At 42.5% G+C, this 16,972-nt stretch overlaps 1 protein-coding gene across 3 annotated transcripts in view; it reads left to right on the top strand.

Annotated features, from left to right (window-relative positions):
* Positions 1 to 16,972, top strand: part of RASGRP3 (RAS guanyl releasing protein 3) — a 288,487-nt gene that overhangs the window by 244,780 nt on the left and 26,735 nt on the right. For all 3 annotated transcript variants that reach the window (XM_040350806.1, XM_040350805.1, XM_040350807.1), the window contains 2 exons: positions 10,796 to 10,943; positions 16,425 to 16,461. In XM_040350806.1, coding sequence (XP_040206740.1) covers positions 10,796 to 10,943; positions 16,425 to 16,461 — 185 coding nt within the window. The remainder of the gene's footprint in view (positions 1 to 10,795; positions 10,944 to 16,424; positions 16,462 to 16,972) is intronic.

The raw sequence follows: 16,972 nt of genomic DNA, 5'->3' as shown, positions 1-16,972 counted from the left end.
GTGTGCCCAATTACAAGCTCACCCAAACTAGAGACTTGCAATTTGGTCATGTGATTTCAATTGCTCATTACTAGCACTGTTATAAAAAGCTTGGATTCGATCAGTCCTCAGGCTGCACTTCAGAAGGGCAGGGCTGGCAGAAATGCTGTTGAGCTAAACACAAATGTGGTTTGTTGCATGGGTTTTGTTTATTTTGCCAATGGTTTTGGTTTATTTTTAAAATGATGTTCACTTTGATGTATTTGTCTATGTGGCCTTATTTTATGAAAAATGTGTAAAGCTATGGTTAATTAGAATTTTGAAATGTATTTTTTGTTTGTTTGTCTTTTTTTGCTTTCCTTGTTTATGTTGACCAATAAAAATTACTTAAAATTGTTAAGTTGTCTTTTGTTACTTTTTTCATCTTACCTATGTTGACAGCTGCAGCTGAACTAGGTTTGGGCCTAACAAATTATGTGTGATTTTTGTCTAAGCTTCTTTCCTGGTGTGTATCATGAAATGTTTGCCATTTTTATTCTCCCTGACTTTAAAGACAAAAACTGGTAAGTATTTTATTTATTCTGCAGTGGTCCTCAGCCCTCAAGTACCCCCGTAACAGGACCTGTTTTGGGGATTTCTCTTATCAAAGAATTGCTGTCCAGACTATTTTAAAGCACATGTGCAAGATGAAGGAAAACCTGCAAACTGGCCTGTGGGGGGGGGGTTTGCTATTGGTGGAGCAGGGCTTGAAGTGCTGATTTACAGCACTGTGCTTAAATCTAGCGCAAGGCAATCCTATTCAAATTGTGGGTGTTTTGAGGGAAGCCAAGTGAGTGTTAGAATCCCCTGCTTTGTGTTTTTTTTATTTTTGTGTGAGCTTTGTGTCCCTTTTCTTAAAATTGGCTTCACTTCCTGTCACACAGCTGAACAGGAAGTGAGGTTAAAACCCTACCAGTGTCATTTCTTGGGGACTCCGGTCAATCTAACTAGTGTCCCCATTAAGCAAATTGCACTCCAGCACTGCTGTGTACACCCCAAATCATGGTCCTTCAAACTACGGCCCTCCAGTTGTTCAGGAACTACAATTCCCATCATGCTAGTCATGTCTGTGAATGTCAGTGCATTACAAGGCCTCATGGGATGTGTAGTTCTACAACAGCTGGAGGGCCGTAGTTTGAGGATCCTGCCCCAAATGATTATTTAGTTTGGGGTTTAGTAAAGGCAAAGGCCACTCTGCAGTACAAAGCATAGTTGCTGAAAATCAGAGAGGAAGCACTGATGGTTTTAACATCCAATCCTGTAGAAGCAAAGTTGTTTTGTTTTCTTCCTTGCTTTGCACTTGTAGAGTGGCTTTGCCTTTAGTAAATGGACCCCAAAGTCCAAGATCCCTAATATTTGGGGTGTACACAGCAAAATGCTAGAGTGCAATTTACATAATGGGAAACTATTTAGATTGATCTCTGTGTCCCCAAGAAAATATATTAGTAAGGTTTTACCCTCACTTCCTGTTTGCTATGTGACAGGAAGTGAATGAATTAGAAAGGGTGAAGACACCTCACAAATGTTGTCACTATCAGGGGTGCAGACATCCCCAAAAAAATGAGCAGATAATACTTATTTGCAAATTAATAATTTTTTAGTTAACATTGGGTGGGGTGCTCTAACACACACATTCCTACATATTAGCAACGCTCCTATCCTGGCCTATTGGCATGGTTATATTTTCTTAGGGCTCTCAATAAAACTCTATGAAATTTGTGCTTAAACTAGAACCAGGGCGGACTGACAACTCATGGGGCCCCCTGGGCAATAGAAGATTATGGGGCCCCTCTGGCTACAGATGACCACCACGCCAGGAGGTAGTGCAGAGGCGGGCAGCTAAAATCTTGGGATATTCACATTAAAAGCATGTCATTTTCGGATATATCAGGGACAGATCTAAAAAAAACACAGATTTTTACATACTGTCCCTGGTTTTACTGAGCCTGGCAAACCCGATGGGGCCCCCTAGTGGCATGGGGCCCTCGGGCAGTGCCCGAGTGACTCAATGGTCAGTCCGCCCCTGACAAGAACTATAATCAACAAGTTTTATTTTCTTTCATTTTGGATAGTGTGAGGGAGGGTTTAGGCCCTGTCAGTTTATTTTGTATTATCTGTGTCCAATGGGGGAGATTTGCCTTCACTTCCTGCCCCATAGCCAAACAGGAAGTGAGAGAAAAACTATGCAAATTAAACCACTTCCCGCCCTGCCTAGGCCGATTTACGTCCGGGGAAGTGGTTACACAATCCTGACAGGACGTCCTGCAGGATTTCATGCCGCACGCGCCTGTGGGGGCACGCAGCGCGGCGATCGGTGATGCGGGGTGTCAGTCTGACACCCTGCATCTCCGATCTCGGTAAAGAGTCTCTCACGGAGACTCTTTACCACGTGATCAGCCGTGTCCAATCACGGCTGATCACGATGTAAACAGGAAGAGCCATCGATGGCTCTTCCTCACTCGCGTCTGACAGACGCGAGTATAGGAGAGCCGATCGGCGGCTCTCCTGACAGGGGGCGTTCGCGCTGATTGTTTATCAGCGCAGCTCCCCCTCGGATCACCACACTGGACCACCAGGGATGCCCACCCTGGACCACCAGGGTGTGCAAAAACAAAAAAAATATAGAACAAAAAAACAAAAAGCATTAAAAAATAAGAAAAAAGATGCCAATCAGTGCCCATTTGTGGGCACTACTGGGAAAATCAGTGCCCACCCCACAGGTGCCCATCCATGCACAGTGCCCACCCTATCAGTGCCCACCTGTGCCACCCCATAAGTATCCATCAGTGCCACCCATAAGTGCCGCCCATAAGTATCCATCAGTGCCACCCATAAGTGCCGCCCATCTGTGCCGTCCCATGAGTGCCCATCAGTGCCGCCTATGAGTGCCCCATCAGTGCCGCATAGCAGCGCCGCCGAATCAATGCCACCCTCATCTGTGCCGTCAGTACTTACCTCATCGATGTCCATCAGTGCCATCTCATCGGTGCCCATCAGTGCCGCCATATCAGTGCCCGTAATTGAAAGAGAAAAACTTATTTACAAAAAAATTAACCTAAAAAAAGAAAAGGTTTTTTGTTTCAAAATTTGCAGTCTTTTTTTAGTTGTTGCGCAAAAAAAAACCGCAGAGGTGATCAAATAACAACAAAAGAAAGCTCTATTTGTGGGGAAAAAAGGACGCCAATTTGTTGGGTACAGTGTTGTATGACTGCGCAATTGCCATTTCCAAGTGCGACAAGTTTTGAAAGCTGAAAATTTGGCTTGGGCGGGAAGGTGCGTAAGTGCCTGGTATGGAAGCGGTTAAGGAATCAGTGCCCCCCAGAACTAGTGTGTGGGTCCCCTGAAAATTACTGGGGCGGGGTTATACAAAAACAGGGTGTGACCTTGACAGGAAGGGGGTGGGTCATTTTTCTATTAGGAGGTGCAGATATGTAGTCAGGCCTAGGGCAGAACCAAACCTTAATATACTACTGCATATTAGGGGCTTATTTAGACCGGAACCGATTTACAGCGTGTTTTATATTGTGGAGGAAACCCACGCAGGCACAGGGAGAACTTGCAAACTCATGCAGATGCTGTCCACGGGCGGGAATCCGAACCAACGACTCTTTTGCTGCTAGGTCAAAGTGCTATACACTACACCACTGTGGTGAACGAACATGATTGCAGCTGAAAGCATGAGATCTTTTTTTTTTTTTTTTCAATACCATGCTTTCCAGCCTTATTTGCCCCCGCCTCTCTCCATAAAGAGGACCTGTCACACACTAGTCCTATTACAAGGGATGTTACATTCCTTGTAATAGGATGAAAACTGATCATTTTTTTTTTATTTTTTTATTTCAGTGTAAACATTATAAAACGAAATAAAAATAAATAAGAAAACCCCAAAAAAAAAATTTAAAGCGCCCCGTCGCGACGAGCTCGCGCACAGAAGCAAATCGCATACGCGAGTAGCGCCCGCATATGAAAACAGTATTCAAACCACACAAGTGAGGTATCGCCGCGATCGTTAGAGTGAGAGCAATAATTCTAGCCTAGACCTACTCTGCAACTCAAAAAATGCAACACTGTAGAATTTTTTAAAACGTTCGCCTATCGAGTTTTTTAAAGGGTAAAAGTTTGACGCCATGCCACGAGCGGGCGCAATTTTTAAGCGTGACATGTTGGGTATCATTTTACTCGGCGTAACATTATCTTTCACAATATAGAAAAAAAATTGGGCAAAATGTATTGTTGTCTTATTTTTTAATTCAAAAAAGTGATTTTTATCCAAAAAAGTGCGCTTGTAAGACCGCTGCGCAAATACGGTGTACAAAAAGTATTGCAATGACTGCCATTTTATTCCTAGGATGTCTGCTAAAAAAAAATATATAATGTTTGGGGGTTCTGATTAATTTTTCTAGCCAAAAAATTGTGATTTTCACATGAAGGAGAGAGAGTGCCAGAATTAACCCGGTGGGCAAGTGGTTAAAGTACTCATGGCTATAAAGAATAGAGGTCATTGCTCATTAAAAAAAAAAAAAAAAAAAAAGGGGTCCCTCCAAATTAAATTACCAGGCCCTTCAGGTCTGAATGGATATTAAGGGGAACCCCGCCGTAAAAAAACCAAAAAAAAAAAGACGTGCGGGTTCCCGTCAAAATATCCATTCCAGACCCTTCAGGTCTGGTGTGGAATTTAAGGGGAACTCCACCCAAATTGAAAAAAAAAATGGCGTGGAGTCCCCCTAAAAATCCTCACCAGACCCTTATCCGAGGCACGTTGACCTGGCCGGCCGCAGAAAAGAGGGGGGACAGAGTGCGGCCCCCCCCCCCTCTCCTGAACCGCACCAGGCCACATGCCCTCAACATGGGGAGGATGTCCCCATGTTGATGGGGACAAGGGGTCTCATCCCCACAACCCTTGCCGGTGGTTGTGGGGGTATGCGGGCGGGAGGTTTATCAGAATCTGGAAGACCCCTTTAACAAAGGGGACCCCCCTGATCCTGACCCCCCCCTGTGTGAAATGGTAATGGGGTACATTGTTACCTCTACCATTTCACCCCAAAAAAAATGTCAAAGTGATAAAAATGACAGTAGCCGGTTTTTGACAAATCTTTTAATAAATCTTCCTTTTCTTCTTTCCTTCGGGTTTCTTCCGCTGCTTCTTTCTTCTAGTCCCACATCTTGCCCTGACGTCTTCTTCTATCTTCTCCGTCCGTCCTTCCGCCTTCTGGTCCCGCATCTTGCCCGTGTCTTCTCCGTCCGCCTCCTCGTCCAGCATCTTGGGTCTTCTGCGGTCTTTCTTCCTCGGTCCGCCGCCTTCTCGTCCCCTGCGTTTGATTTGATTGGCCGCCGTTCTCTCCCCGCTCCTGGGACCCGCCCCCACCCCCCCGCTCCACCCCCCGACGGACGCCACTAGTAACTCCTTAGAAAGGTCATGTGCGTCAGAGGGGGGCGGGGGGTCGCAGAGCGTCACACAGCGGGGGAATTCAATTTCAATCGCGCCGCCCGGGAGAAGTAGTTCCCGCCGTGTCACAACTCATGTGACCCCGCCCCCTCTGACCGCACATGACCTTCTAAGGAGTTACTTGTGGCGTCAAGAGGGGGGCGGGGTCACATGATTGTGACACGGCGGGAACTTCTTCTCCGGGCGGCGCGATTGAAATGAATTCCCCCGTGAGTGTCGCTCTGCGACCCCGCCCCCCTCTGACGCACATGACCTTCTAAGGAGTTTACTTGTGGCGTCAGAGGGGGGCGGGTCCCAGGAGCGGGAAAACGGCGGCCAAAATCAAATTCAAACGCAGGGGACGAGAAGGCGGCGGACCGAGAAGAAGACCGCAGAAGACCAAGATGCGGACGAGGAGGCGGACGGAGAAGACAACGGGCAAGATGCGGGACCAGAAGGCGGAAGGACGGACGGAGAAGATAGAAGAAGACGTCGGGCAAGATGTGGACTAGAAGAAAGAAGCAGCGGAAGAACCCGAAGGAAAGAAGAAAAGAAGATTTATATTAAAAGATTTGTCAAAAACCGGCTACTGTCATTTTTAACACTTTGACATTTTTTTGGGGTGAAATGGTAGAGGTAAATGTACCCCATTACCATTTCACACAGGGGGGGGGTCAGGATCTGGGGGTCCCCTTTGTTAAAGGGGTCTTCCAGATTCTGATAAACCTCCCGCCCGCATACCCCCACAACCACCGGGCAAGGGTTGTGGGGATGAACCCTTGTCCCCATCAACATGGGGACATCCTCCCATGTTGAGGGCATGTGGCCTGGTGCGGTTCAGGAGAGGGGGGGGGCCGCACTCTGTCCCCCCCTCTTTTCTGCGGCCGGCCAGGTCAACGTGCTCGGATAAGGGTCTGGTGTGGATTTTTAGGGGGGACTCCACGCCATTTTTTTTTTCAATTTGGGGTGGAGTTCCCCTTAAAATCCACACCAGACCTGAAGGTCTGGAATGGATATTTGCCGGGAACCGCACGTCTTTTTTTTTTTTGGTTTTTTACGGCGGGGTTCCCCTTAATATCCATTCAGACCTGAAGGGCCTGGTAATTTAATTTGGGGGAACCCCTACACATTTTTTTGTTTGTTTTATGAATGAATCCCTTTAGAATTGTCAGAGCCGACAATTCATTATAGCCGCGTGTGAATTTTTAAATGACTTTTTTCCTTCAGAATGTCACTTTGTGCAGGGGGAGTTCTAAGTGCGGGAAAAATGCGCTATTTCACATGCTGACATTACACCCACCCCTAGGTACGAAATTTAAAGGAATATTTCACTTTTATTGTTTCACTTTAAGAATTATTAATTTCACTGCTCCCGAAAAAACGGCCGTTTTAAAAAATATAAAAAAAGCATTGATACATGTTCCCTGGGGCAGGACTGAGGTCCCCAAACACTTTTTAGGACAAAACTTGCAGATTAGCCTTTAAAATGAACACTTTTGATTCTCCATAGACTTCTATGGGGAGTTCGGCGCGGCTTTACATATTAGTTTCAATGCGCCGGCTGCTACGCTGGTTCATGCGCCCAATTAAGCCTCCACCCGGAGTACTAATTAACGCATGAACCAGCGCAGCGCACAGAGCATAGTAAATCAGGCCCGAAGTGTTCTACTATTTTTCAGGTGACATTGAGGGCATAAGGTAGACTTTTTAGTGTACTGCTTAGGCACAATTAACATTTCTATATGTTGCCTATAAAATAGCAGCCTTTTTTATTTTATTTTTATTTTGGGTCCACTTTAGTTCTTGAAACAGTTTAACCACTGATTTACTTAGCACTCTTTTTTACAGCTCTGAGTCTTGGGTTCGAACCCCACCACAGACAAAATCCACATACATGGGTTTTTTCTAACAGTAGTTTGGAAGGTAAATACATACTCAGTAATTAGTTGCCAGTTTATTGACAAAATCTTCTTCCATTCCAGCTGGTGTCTGTATGTTTTTTTCCTAGCTATTCAGTCTTACACTATGGAGCGTTAGAGTAAAACTGAGAAAAATAAGTAAAGTTGCCAGTAGCAAACAATCAGGTTTCACTATTATTTTTTTATATAGTGATCCAACTTGGCTGTCCCCATGCACATACTGTAACATTAAATTAATGTGGTTGTTAACCCATTTATATAACTTTATATAAGCCCCTCTGTGTCCTAATACCAAGTACTCCTGTCTATGTGCTTTATTTTAAAAAAAATGCCTCCTTTACCGTATTTCACAGCAGTTCCTCGCAATCACGTCAGTGACCGGTTCTCTCCTCTGCCCAGCTGACAGATGTAGTGGGCGGAGATCCCCTCACTGACACCAGCCAGGACATGAGGGGGAGAAGAAAGAGAGAGCCTGCTGGTCATGTGATCGTGGGGATCCGATGTGAAATTCGGTAAAGGAGGCATTTTTTTTAAAGCACACAGGCAGGAGCACTTGTTATTAGTACACAGAGGGACTTATATAAAGTTTTACCAGTTATGAGAGCAGCAGGAGCGGAGGGGGTGGGCAAAGATACAGGGGCAGAAAGGCAGGGAAGGGAGGGGGAGGTGGACACAGGAAAGGACAGGAGGGCTGCGGATGACAGAGGCACGTAAACTGACCACAGTGTCAGGGCTCAGCAGCCATGATGAACCATGGTCAGTTTACAAAGGGAAGGGTAGAAACTGGCAGGATCAGCCAGGTATTACAGGTGTTACAGGGGGCCAAATGACACAGCACAAACACTGTGCTGTATAAAATATTAATTATGTGACTCATGGCATGATTACTGTCTTCTGTAGTATTTGGAGAAAAAAGGAGAACTGTAGAGAAGTCTTCTGTAGTATTTGGAGAAAAAAGGAGAACTATAGAGAAGTAACCTGTACTTTTAAAATCTCTACATCCAGCCATGTAGAGTGTATCAAGATCAATTGTATATTGCAGAGAGTGAGGCCCTCCAACTGTCTAGGTGTCCTTCGCTATCGTTTAACAGACAATAGTGTTATCTGATCAGTAATTCCGTTGTTTAGAGCTCTGAGGAAAGCCAGCAACAGCAATAGCCACAACGGGGCGGTAATACATTTTCTGTGTTCCCTTGCTGTTGCAGTCAGAAAAAAATATTTTAGTTTGTAAGAACAAATCAACCATCTCACTACTAGGTAAAAAAAAGTAGAGGTCTCAAGATGAATAAACATGCCCATCCATTTGGCTTATTTAAAGGAACCAAGGTATTGGTAGAATATGTGGACTGCCATTAATGATCTCAAAAAAAGATTGGCGTTCATGTTCATGTTCATTATTTGTCTTCAATATTTTCTATGTCCCTGGCCCAGAGAAACATATAGACCATTAGTTCTGACTTTACAATTTTTGCAAAGTATCTCCGGCCGTCAGTGACCAATAAAAGTATTACAACCAGAGGGTCCAGCATACTGGTCAGACAGCTGGTATTTCTAGAAAGAGCTCAGCAAATGATAGATTAAATGTTGTTTTTTTAAAGAGCAATGTTTTTTTTTAGAAGAATTCTATTTAAGTCTTTTGAAGGTGTTTATTTATCAAGTTTCAATCATTTGGTATATAATATCCATAAACAAATCAGAGACAATTCATTCACTGACTTATCCATACTTGCCCCAACCTCACCACGCCGTAAACATACTGTAGTTATTTAGTCCAAATCTGAGATGAGTGTAAGAGCCGGTTCACACTGGGGCGACTTGCGATCCGACTTCATGTTGCCTCAAGTCGTCCCAAGTCGCGCTGTAGAGAAAAACAATGGAAGTGAATGGGAGCGGTGTTAATACACACGACTCAAGGCGATCTGACTTCAGAAAAGGTTCCTGTACTACTTCAATCCGACTTGTAGGCGATTTGTACCCATTGATTTCAATGGAAGTCGCCTCAGAAGTCGGATCAGTGTCTTAACAGAAGCAACAATACAGGAAGATAACATACATTTCTCAGGCAAACCTCTCCTGGCCCCCTCCCTCCCCCCCCCCCCCCCCCCCCCCCCCCCTAGAGCTGATTGTGTTTTATTGGCCACTGGAAAGTCTCCTGTCCTGGAGACGACTTCAAGTTTTGTTGTAAATCGCCCCAGATCGCCCCTGTGGTTCAGTTCAAGTCGTGTCGGAGTCGCCTCTGAAAGTTGCGCTGGAAGTCGTGTATAGCCTAGTGTGAACCGAATCTTACAGAATGTTAACTATTGTTATGTATATACTAGAACCCATTTATTTACACAGTAAACATTTGTTCCAGCTATGGGTTCCAAATTGTATTAAACTTGATTGGGCAATCATTCTCCATATAAATCAGCTGATCATTAGATGGTAGGCTAGGGTCCCTCCAGCAGAACAGAATAATTTCCCAGGTATAAAAACAAAGGGGATTTTGGAGTATGTCTTTATTCAATACTGTATATTTAGTAAGAACAATACAGGGGATTTAGGGCAGTAAATACAAATGAGGTTGTCCAAATTTAAGCAATTTTGAAGTTACCGTATTCATAGAAAAGTCAAAGTTTTATCTATGACATTTTTATTTATAACCATTTCTACCTATAAATGTACAGTAATTATAAACAATACTGTGACACCAGGGAATATGTGGTGAAAAAAAGATTTGTGGGTCCTTGTAGACCACATACTTATCAGTTAAAAAAATCAAACAGAATACTATCATGCATTAGGAAGGATGATTATTTCTTGGCTTGGCCTCATCTTGAATACAGAGACAATTCTGGTCATAGTCAAAAAAAGATGTTCTAGAATTAGGGAACGTTCAACAAAGGGCAAAAAAAGTCAACAAGGGGATGGAGGATTTCAGTTGCAAGGAATGATTAAGTAAATTACACCCATGCACTTAAAAATAAAATTTAAAGAGGAGACCTGAATGCCAACTCCATATCAATTAATAGTGACTGTAGGGATGGTAAACAAACAGTTTAATTTAAGGTCTGCGACAATGATACGCAGCAACAAATTGACATTGGAGAATATAAAATTGTGCAGGGGGTTCTTTGCTGAATGGAGTAATGTCATTTTCCAACCTGATCTACTATGTAATATATTATTTACAGCATAAACTGTATAGGGTAAAATATAAGCACCTGCAAGAATAAAATATACATAGGATAGCTAGGCTTTGATCCAAAAATGCTCTTCTATAGTATAGCCTCATCCATTTCTGGGATGAATAAGCCTCGAAAAAAGGGAGAAAACAAAATAATAACAATATTACATCCAGGTGTTTTATGCTAATTATTTTTACATGCTATATGAACAGTAACATTAGTAATTACCGTAGTTACTTCAATAAAGCATTGTTTTCTCTTTACAGAGATGGCCTTATCAGCAAGGATGAAATGATGGCCTACTTTCTTAGGGCGAAGTCTCAGTTTCATTGCAAAATGGGTCCTGGCTTTGTTCACAATTTCCAAGAGATGACATATTTAAAGCCAACTTTCTGCGAGCACTGTGCAGGATTTGTACGTATATTTTATTGGGCTGTAAATAAGCTTTACATTCAGGAATGCCACAGCTTATTGCAATTTTCTGTATGAAGTTATCCTGCATAGGAAAAGCTATAAAACATTTTAAGGATTACTGCATCATATGTAGCAATAATATTAGCAGTAAATAGGAAACACTATGCCATGTTTTGCAAAACCCTTCTCACTGCATCTTAATGAAAAATACATTAATTTATAAATAATAGCAAAAAAAAAAAAACTGTTAAAATGCAACAGTAAGATAAAATAACAACACATATGTCTATTGCTTGACAGTTACCAGAACTCTTGAAAGACTTAAACTTCACTTTTAGTAAAATCTTCTGTCATACTGACAAACAATATATGCTGGGAGTACATCCCCATGAGTCTGAGAGTCAAAGACTAAATCATTAACTGACACATTACATATTGAACGAATGAATAACATATTGTCAAAAATAGGGAAATCTGTCACTCAAGTTCTCTGTATAACTCACTGTGCTTCATTACTAAATAGGAAGTACAGCCTTTATATAAGTGATCCAACTTGGCTGTCCCCATGACATACTGTAACATTAAATTTAATGTGGTTGTTAACCCATTTATATAACTTTATATAAGCCCCTCTGTGTCCTAATACCAAGTACTCCTGTCTGTGTGCTTTATTTAAAAAAAAATGCCTCCTTTACCGTATTTCACAGTAGTTCCTTGCAATCACGTCAGTGACCGGTTCTCTCCTCTGCCCAGCTGACAGATGCAGTGGGCGGAGATTCCCTCGCTGACACCAGCCAGGACATGAGGGGGAGAAGAAAGAGAGAGCCTACTGGTCATGTGTGTGATCGTGGGGATCCGATGTGAAATTCGGTAAAGGAGGCATTTTTTTTAAAGCACACAGGCAGGAGCACTTGTTATTAGTACACAGAGGGACTTATATAAAGTTTTACCAGTTATGAGAGCAGCAGTAGTGGAGGGGGTGGGCAATGATACAGGGGCAGACAGGCAGGGAAGGGAGGGGGATGAGGACACAGGAACACATAGGAGGACAGGAGGGCTGCGGATGACAGAGGCACGTAATCTGACCACAGTGTCAGGGCTCAGCAGTCATGATGAACCATGGTCAGTTTACAAAGGGAAGGGTAGAAACTGGCAGGATCAGCCAGGTATTACAGGTGTTACAGGGGGCCAAATGACACAGCACAAACACTGTGCTGTATAAAAAATTTTTTTTTTGGGGGGGGGGGGTTAACAAACACTTTAACTTATTTATACATTTCAGTAGTCCTTGATCTGTTTGAGACACCCAGAAATAATGAAACAAGAAGATGGTTGTTCTTTAAGACGACCATCAGGAATCACAAAAAAAAAAGAGTATTTTTTTAAGGAAAGTGGCTGCAAGGTACACCTACGTACTGTAGCACTAACAACACCCAGACAGTGAAGAAAAATAGACATTATACTGTAGTCTGCATGCAATGGAATATGTTTCTGCTGGATAAAGTAAAGCATATGTTCACTTTTTGAACATATTACACCCATATTTAGGCTGTAACCTGTTCAAACACCCCTCTCCACCTTAGCTCCCTTCCCTGTGACAGCGGGTGGGGCTTCTTCTCCCCATCAGCCGCTGTCACATTTGAAATCAGCATGACTGTGTGGGGCTCCGCCTACACTGTATGTCTTTCATTCACAGGGATCTGCCACCACGACAAACACACTTGTAGTTTTAATGGCCTACAAGCATGCTGATCAGTGTACTCATAGTCCATTCCTACAGCTCTAAAACTGACAGCCCATACAGAGCTATGGGCACAGAGTCTGCAGGAGACTGACATTACACCAGGGATCTGCTGATTGCAGGTGCAATGCTCTGCAGGCTACTATGAAAAAAATTATAAATGCAAAAAAAAATCCTGCAAAAAGATGTGCATTTATATTTTTTTTTATACAGTTGAATTTATCCCATCATAAAAATGTATAAAGAAAGAATACAAATATAAAAAAAAAAGAACAATGTTGAAATAACAAAGATGGGCACGATAATAGACAAAAATGGTAAGGACCTGACAGAAGCAGAAGAGATAAAGAAGAGATGGCAAGAATACAGAAGAACTATACAAGAAAGATCTGAATGTCCCATATAATCACGTTGATGCAGTCACTGATCTTGAACCCGGATATCCAGGAGAGTGAAGTCAAGTGGGCTTTAGAAAGCAACTAAGCTAGTGGAAGTGATGGTATTCCAGCTGAGTTATTTAAAATCCTAAAAGATGGTGCTGTTAAAGTGCTGCACTCAATATGGAGTGTAGCAAATTCATCCAAACAACATTCATCCAACAAATTTGGAAAACTCAACAATAGCCATAGGACTGGAAGAAGTCCGTTTACATTCCGATACCAAAGAAGGGCAGAGCCAAACAATGTTGAAACAACAGTATGATTCCACTCATCTCACACGCTTGCGAGGTAATGCTGAAAAAAATACAAGCTAGACTTCAGCAGCATGTGAAACGAGAGCTACTACAAGTGCAAGCTGGATTTTGAAGAGGCAATCGAACTAGAGATTAAATTTCCAACATTCAGAAAGAACGATGCATCCTCACATGTAGTGAGCATGTGGATGCATGATGGTGCTACATATGCCACGTCCTAAACAAATTTTGAAAGAAAGAATGACCTAGGGGCTAGTCATGGACTTTACGGGCATTGTACGTTTACCAACGTACAATGCCCGTAAAGTCCATGACTAGCCCCTAGGTCATTCTTTCTTTCAAAATTTCCAGCATTCGCTGGATCATGGAGAAAGCAAGGAGAGAGCAAGGGAGTTCCAGAAGAATGTCAACTTCTGCTTTTCTGACTACAGTAAAACCTTTGATTGTGTGGATCACAAAAAGATGTGGCAAATACTGAAAGAAATGGGAATACCAGATAACCTCACCTGTCTTCTGAAAAACCTGTATGCAAGTCAAGAAGCAACAGTTAGAACAGAACATGGAACGACTGACTAGTTCAAAATTGAGAAAGGAGTGCGGCAAGGATGTATATGATCATCCTATTTATTTAACTTATATACAGAGTACATCATGCAAAATGCAAGGATCGACGAAACACAAGCCAGAATTAAGATTGCAGGGAGAAATATCAACATCCGAAGATAGGCAGACGATACCACACTAATGGCAGAAAGTGAAGAAGAATTAAAGAGTCTCTTAATAAAGGTGAAAGAGGAGAGCGCAAAAGCTGGCCTGAAACTGAACATTAAGAAAACTAAGATTATAGCAACCGGTCCCATCACTCCTTGGCAAATAGAAGGAGAGGAAATGGAAACAGTGACAGATTTTATCTTACTAGGCTCCAAATTCACGGCAGATGACTGACTGTAGCCATGACATAAAGAGAAGCTTGCTTGTTGGTTAGGAAAGCCATGACAAACCTAGAAAACATTATAAAAAGCAGAGATCACCCTGTCGACAAAGTGCTGTATAGTAAAAGCTATGGTATTCCCAGTAGTAACCTATGGCTATGAAAGTTGGACCATAAGGAAGGCTGAACGGCGAAGAATTGATGCTTTTGAACTATGGTGTTAGAGAAGACTCTTGAAAATCCCTTGGACAGCAAGAAGATCAAACCAGTCAATCTTGAAGGAACTCAACCCTGAATATTCACTGGAAGGACAGATCCTGAAGCTGAAATTAGAACACTTTGGCCACCTAATGCACAGAGAGGACTTAATGGAAAAGACCCTAATGCTGCGAAACATGGATGGAAAAAGGAGAAGAGGATCACAGAAAACAAGATGGATAGATAGCATCAGCGAAACAATGAACATGAAGTTAAGCCAGCTCCGGGAGGCAGTGGAGGACAGAAAATCCTGGCGCGCTATGGTCCATGAGGTCACGAAGAGTCAGACATGACTGAACAACAAGTAACAGAGACATTGGCCCAGATTCTCAAAAGAGATACGACGGCGCATCTCCGGATACGCCGTCGTATCTCTGCCTAGCGCCGTCGTATCTATGCGACTGATTCTTAGAATCAGTTACGCATAGATATTCATTAGATCCGACAGGCGTAAGTCTCTTACGCCGTCGGATCTTAAATGCAATTTTTTTTTGCCCGCTAGGTGGCGCTTCCGTCGATTTCCCCGTCAAGTATGCAAATTAGCTAGATACGCGAATTCCCTAACGTACTCGCGGCCGACGCAGTAAAGTTACGATGTTTACGTTAGGCTTTTCCCGGCGTAAAGTTGCCCCTGGGTCTATGAGGCGCAGCCAATGTTAAGTATGGGCGTCTTTCCCGCGTCGAAAATTTAAAAGTTTACGTCGTTTGCGTAAGTCGTCCGTGAATGGGGCTGGACGTCATTTACGTTCACGTCGAAACCAATGACGTCCTTGCGACGTCATTTGGAGCAATGCACACTGGGATATTTGACGGACGGCGCATGCGTAGTTCGTTCGGCGCGGGGACGCGCTTCATTTAAATGAAACACACCCCCTACCCGCCGGGTGATTTACGCTATGCCACCGCAACTTTACAGGCAAGTGCTTTGTGATTAAAGCACTTGCCTGAAAAACTTGCGGCGGCGTAACGTAAATGAGATATGTTACGCCCGCACATGTTTGCGCCCATCTACGTGAATCTGGGCCACTGGATTTTATAGGTATGCAATCTACAAGTAATAATATTTATAATATATCAGAGTATAAAAGGACTGATTAAAGGATCACTAAAGGAATTTTTTTTTTTTAGCTAAATAGCTTCCTTTACCTTACTGCAGTCCTGGTTTCATGTCCTCATTGTTCGTTTTTGCTTTGAAGTAGCTGTAATTCTGCTGTGATCTCCACACTTCCTGCTTGTCTGGCTCCTTATAACCACAGTACTGGGAGCCTTTCACGATGGTCTAAGCTGTCATTACTGTGTGTCTAAAACTTAACAGAACCAATCAGATTCATTTTAAAAACAAAACACTGCCCTGGATTTGTTTGTTTTTGTTCTGTGGGTCTCTTTACTTCACAGAAACATGAAACCAGTTTAAAAGCGAAAGTGAAACTAGAGGTACATTATATGATTGAATTTAATCTATTTTTAATTATTTTTAAAAGGAATCAGTTAACTTTTATGTCTTTATACCCTGTAAACAGTAATTTCAGCAAAAAAATGTTTTTCCTTTAGTGACCCTTTAATGCTGTGTCAGTAGGAAAACATGTCTTCAGTTATTCTCACTGTGCTCAGTTATTTACATTATTTATTATTTGAAGATATGCCCTTAGTTTGCTAAGACTGGTAAAACTTTTTATTAGTGAGAAGTCTGGAAAAACTTCAGTGAAAATCCACACACATGAGAGATGTTGATGACAGGAAGGGTGTTGGTGTATGCTGCTTATATTAGCATAGCAATTTCTTCTTACATCTGTATGACATGGTCTTCCTTCTTGTTTCTGTTGCTGCATTGACTAATTGAGCTGTCCTTCATTTCAGCTGTGGGGTATCATCAAGCAAGGGTACAAGTGCAAAGGTACATTTCTATCTGTGTGCATTATTGAGAATAATATTAAGGGGATTTAATAAAAGCAAATAGGAAAGATCACTTTGCAAGGGACTTCTCTCCAAAGCTTAATGGATGTGGTGAAGCTCTGCTGACTTCCATCATTCAATCATGTACATCCAATCAAGTGAAAATATTGTTTTTATTTTTCATTGCACGGAATTGAGTATTCTTTGCAAAGTAAAATTCTACTACATTCACCAAGTCCTGGGGAAAATACCCTTGCAAAGTAAAAATTCTATTTTAGCCTTTAGAAACTTAAAGGGGTTGTAAAGGTACAATTTTCTTTCCCAAATAGCACACTATGAGAACAAGTATACACCAGTGAGTCAATGTCAGCTGGTTTATTACTGAAGTTTATTCTTCAAATACTGTAATAAATGTGTCTTTCCCTGCCTTGGTGCATAAAATGCAACACACAGTTCCACCCATCTGTTCAACAGTGGTTTGCTCAAGTCAGCAGTATCCCCCATATAATCAG

The sequence above is a fragment of the Rana temporaria genome, chromosome 4 (assembly GCF_905171775.1).
Source record: "Rana temporaria chromosome 4, aRanTem1.1, whole genome shotgun sequence".
Lineage (NCBI taxonomy): Eukaryota > Metazoa > Chordata > Amphibia > Anura > Ranidae > Rana > Rana temporaria.
The sequence above is the reverse complement of the archived record's forward strand: the minus strand, read 5'-3'. Positions and strand labels throughout refer to the sequence as shown.